The sequence below is a fragment of the Gekko japonicus genome, unplaced genomic scaffold, assembly GCF_001447785.1.
Source record: "Gekko japonicus isolate JY-2015 unplaced genomic scaffold, Gekko_japonicus_V1.1 scaffold1466, whole genome shotgun sequence".
Taxonomy (NCBI): Eukaryota; Metazoa; Chordata; class Lepidosauria; order Squamata; family Gekkonidae; genus Gekko; species Gekko japonicus.
In genome coordinates, this window is record NW_015170929.1 from 355,263 (window position 1) to 359,783 (window position 4,521).

The 4,521-nt window shown below is 47.1% G+C and overlaps 1 protein-coding gene across 1 annotated transcript in view; it reads right to left on the reverse strand.

Moving 5' to 3' along the window:
* Nucleotides 1-4,521, reverse strand: part of ANKRD13D (ankyrin repeat domain 13 family member D) — a 38,107-nt gene that overhangs the window by 28,367 nt on the left and 5,219 nt on the right. The window contains exon 5 of the mRNA XM_015418824.1: nt 121-264. Within this exon, the coding sequence (XP_015274310.1) occupies nt 121-264 (144 nt within the window). The remainder of the gene's footprint in view (nt 1-120; nt 265-4,521) is intronic.

Consider the following 4,521-nt stretch of genomic DNA (forward strand, 5'->3'; position numbering starts at 1 on the left):
GAGAGAGAGAGAGAGAGAGAGAGAGAGAGAGAGAGAGAGAGAGAGAGAGATATCAGCCTCACAGCTCCAAAATCCCCCAAAGGACCACACTAATTTCCTCCAGGGAGGGATTTTTCTGACCTTCGCCTTTAAAGATGTAGCTGCGCCGGCCCCGCTGCCAAGTCATGTGCTCAAAACCCAGCAAGGTTGTGTCAACCCGTAGGTTTTCGCCACGCTTCCACACTCGGTATACATCACTTGGGCACATCTTAGAGACCAGGGGCACTGGGGATGGGCAGGGAGAAAGACAGTGAGTAGACAGACAGAAGTTGCCCCTGAACCCTTACTGAGTTAACCACATTTGCACTACCCTCCCCCATTGTCCAAGGAGGCATTCTAGCTTCACAACAACTGTGTGTGGTAAGTCAAGCAAGAGGCAGTGATGTGCACAAAGTTTTATGGCTGAAGGGTACTCCTTCCCCATGTGGCTAGGACTCTGTCCAGCTATCAACTTTAATCCCTGGAACACTGCAATGATGAAATGTTTCTCACACAACTGGACAGACCAGAGGTAGGCAACCTTCAGTACATGTGTTGAAATGCAGCACCCCAAACCAATTTGCTCAACAACAGTCAGCCAGTTTTCTGCCAGAGCAACTCAGGCAAGTTCCTAAGGCACTGGAAATACTAGGCCTTGGCTTACTCCCAGTGTCTCTGGACAAGTACAACCGACCTCTGCCCCCAGCACACACAACACAGATTTTGTTCCAATGCCTAGGGCAAAAATATAGCCTGTCCCTGGGCAGAGTCTGTTCCATGTTAAAAGGAACTAACAACAATACAATTGTTAGTTTAGTCTCATACTAGTGTACATTTAATACAAAACATATCACAATGAAAAACAATTACAAACTGTTAGAAACAAGAGAGACAAAAATGTCCTGTATAACTTTCCAGATCTATGTGTATAGATCACAAGGTCCCAGATGTATTACGTCCCTCGTTGTGTGAAGGAAGCCACTTTAAGAAACACGTGGAATGTACTGATGTGGTAGTTTAAATTGGGCTCTTGCCAAATCCCAGCGGAGGCATTTGTTAGCAGCTTTCACTTTGAAGGGCAGGTTTACCTCCTATTAAATAGATGCCAGCTTTGTAAAAATTTCCGGGTAAATGTAAATGTTTGATATAATACAATTACAAACTAAAAATGGAAACTTTTAGAAATTATGAAAGGATTACCTTGCTTCTTACAGTGGCTTCCCTTTAGAATCAACAGATCTGGAGAAACTTAACAGTTCTTCACTTGAGGAGGAGAAGTGGTAGGATGATCTATGTGCCATGTGATATATTTGTCAGTAAGATATACATTTATCGATATGGTTCTACATATTTACTGTATCTTATTGATCTGATGAAGTCTTCTAGGACGCAACAAGGGATGTAATACATCTGGGACCTTGTAATCTATACACACAAATCTGGAAAGTTATACTGGACATTTTTGACTCTCTCTTGTTTCTGACAGAGTTTGTAACTCGTTTTCATTGTAATTTGTATTAAATGTACACTAGTATGAGTCGAACTTAACAACTGTATTTGTATGTGTATGTATATCTACTGTTCCACATTAAAGCCATTCCATTCACTGAGGGAACGGAGGAGGCATCCCGCATCCTCCAAATATAGGCAAAGATCCCGGGCTACGCCAGTGGTGTGCAGCTGGCAGTAGGCCAAAGCTGGTCTATTGGTGAGTGCTACTTGGCCTGATGGTTAACCATCTCTCCTGAAACCTGCTATCTTTGGCCAGGATTAAGCTTCCTCTTGGCTACTGCTCTTGCCATTGGAAGGAAAGGTAAATAATCTGAAGCCCTTAGGCAATAGTGCCCACATGTTTTCTGAAACTGCTCTGGAGGAAAGGCAGTCCCCTGGTATAGGACTCCACCAGTTGTGAATCCATGAAGGATGGGAACGACCATTGGACACTTACCGTGAGTGGTCCTTCTCCTCTGAGGACAGGAAGACATCTGCATGGGTTATTCCCACCGTGCCAATAGGGAGGCAGGAAGTAGATTTCCCCCCCCCCCCTGTTGGTGCCTTTGGAATATCCCATCTCCAGTTCTGGGACTCCGAAAGCAGTCTTGCAGCCTGAAAAACTAACCTTGCCCTATAAAAAACATAACTCTGAACAATTATATCAATTGAATAATCACTCTATCCTGTATCTAAGATAGAGAGGAAAGAATCGTCCCATAATGGGAGAGTGCAGAACAGGAAGAAATTCTCAGCACGGAATATGAAAAAAAAGTGAACAAGAATAGTAAAAACAGGAAGAAAGATGACAGTGGGAGGGCCCAGATGTCCTCCTGTCCTCAGAGGAGAAGGACCACTCACGGTAAGTGTCCAATGGTCGTTCTCATCAGCGCTGCGTTAGTTGCTGCACTCCTCAGAGAATGTGCCGTTATGCCAGCTGGTGGATTCAGACCAACTGCCCTATATGCTTCCACGATGCAAGATTTCAGTATCACACTGAGGGATGATTTAGACAACTTTTCACCCTTGTTTGGTGGAGAGATGCCGACGAACAAGGAATCTGACTTCCTCCAAGGTTCCGTCCTTGCGATGTAAATCTTCAAAGCCCTTTTGACGTCTAGTGTGTGCCAAAGACGTTCCTTGGGGTGTATATGGTGCGGACAGAAGGTCGGCAGACATATCTCCTGGGAGCGATGAAATCTGGAATCCACTTTGGGCCGGAACGTAGGATCCGTCAAAAGCACCACCTTGTCTTTGTGGAACGTACAGTAAGAAGATTTTACAGATAAAGCGTTCAACTCTGAAACTCTTCTCGCCGAGGTAATTGCGACGAGGAATTGCGACGAGGAATAGTGTTTTCATTCGTAGCCATTTCAGACCGACTTCTCTGAGAGGCTCAAACGGCGGCTTCATCAAAGCGTCCAGGACAACGTTTAGCTTCCATGTAGGGAAGCGATGCGTTTGAGGAGGGGACTTGGCTGTTGCCCCTTGAAGAAATAGTTGAATGTGAGGATGTTTGGATAATCTCACGCCTTCCAGTGTAGGGATTACAGTAGTGATCGCCGCTAATTGTCTACGTAATGTGGAGGCTCGCAGACCCGTGTCTAGCCCCTCCTGTAGAAAGGCTAGTAGAGATGGTACCGAAGGTGAAAGTGGGTCGACTCTCTTGCGCCTACACCAATGAACAAACGCCTTCAAGTGGTATTGTAAATACGCGTTGTGGATGAACGTCTGGATGCCATGATAGTATCCATGACTTCCTTGGAGAAGCCTAGGTCTAACAATCTTTGCCGCTCAATCTCCATGCGGTCAAGGAGAGCCATGCCGGATCCGGATGCCAAACTGGACCCTGGAATATCATGTCTGGAGACACTGGTAGGATCAGAGGAGGTAGAATGGACATCTTCTGTATCATAGAAAACCACGGACGTCTCGCCCACCGTGGGGCCACCAGAATGACCTCCGCCCTCAGTTCTTTGATTCTGCGCAGAGTCCTGGAGATCAGGATGAACGGCGGAAACGCGTATAATAGACCTGCGGGCCACTGTGTTGTGAGTGCGTCCGTCGCTTCTGCATTCTGATGAAAGTACCTGGTGTAATACCTCGGCAGTTTGTGATTGGTTGGGGCTGCAAATAGGTCCAATATCGGGTGACCAAATTGTTCCACTATTGTGGAGAAGAGGTCCGGGTGGAGAGCCCATTCTCCCTCCTGCAATGCCTGTCTGCTGAGCCAGTCCGCCTGTACATTTTCTATTCCCCTGATGTGCTCCGCTCTCAGAGACGCAATGTTCTTCTCTGCCCAGAGTAGGATCTTCATGGCCTCCTTGTGCAACCGGCAAGATCGAGACCCTCCCTGTTTGTTGAGGTGAGCCTTCGCCGCAATATTGTCACAGTTCGCCTGTACATTTTCTATTCCCCTGATGTGCTCCGCTCTCAGAGACGCAATGTTCTTCTCTGCCCAGAGTAGGATCTTCATGGCCTCCTTGTGCAACCGGCAAGATCGAGACCCTCCCTGTTTGTTGAGATGAGCCTTCGCCGCAATATTGTCCGTCCTCACCAGCACATGTTGTCCCTGTAGTCGCGAAGGGAAATGAAGTAGAGCTAGATGAACTGCTCGTATCTCCAGCAGGTTGATCGGAAGCAAGGCTTCGTCCGACGACCACACGCCTTGGACTAGAACACCCTGTAGCGTTGCTCCCCATCCTGTAAAGCTGGCACCGGAGAAAAGTTCCAAGAATTGGGGTATGTAATACATCTTCCCGGCCGTCAGGTTGTTGCAGTCTGTCCACCAACGCAGGCTTTGCTTGACCTTGAAGGGTACCTGAAGATTGAGCACCTTCTTTTGCATAATGCTCAGTTGATGTGGTCATAAGAACATCTGTAACGCTCTCGCATGCATTCGACCCCATTGTATCATGTCTATACTGGCAATCATGAGTCCCAAAAGGCTGGCCAGCTCCATCAGGGTCGATGATCTGCTGTTGAACACACGCGTCGCGATGGATTTGATCT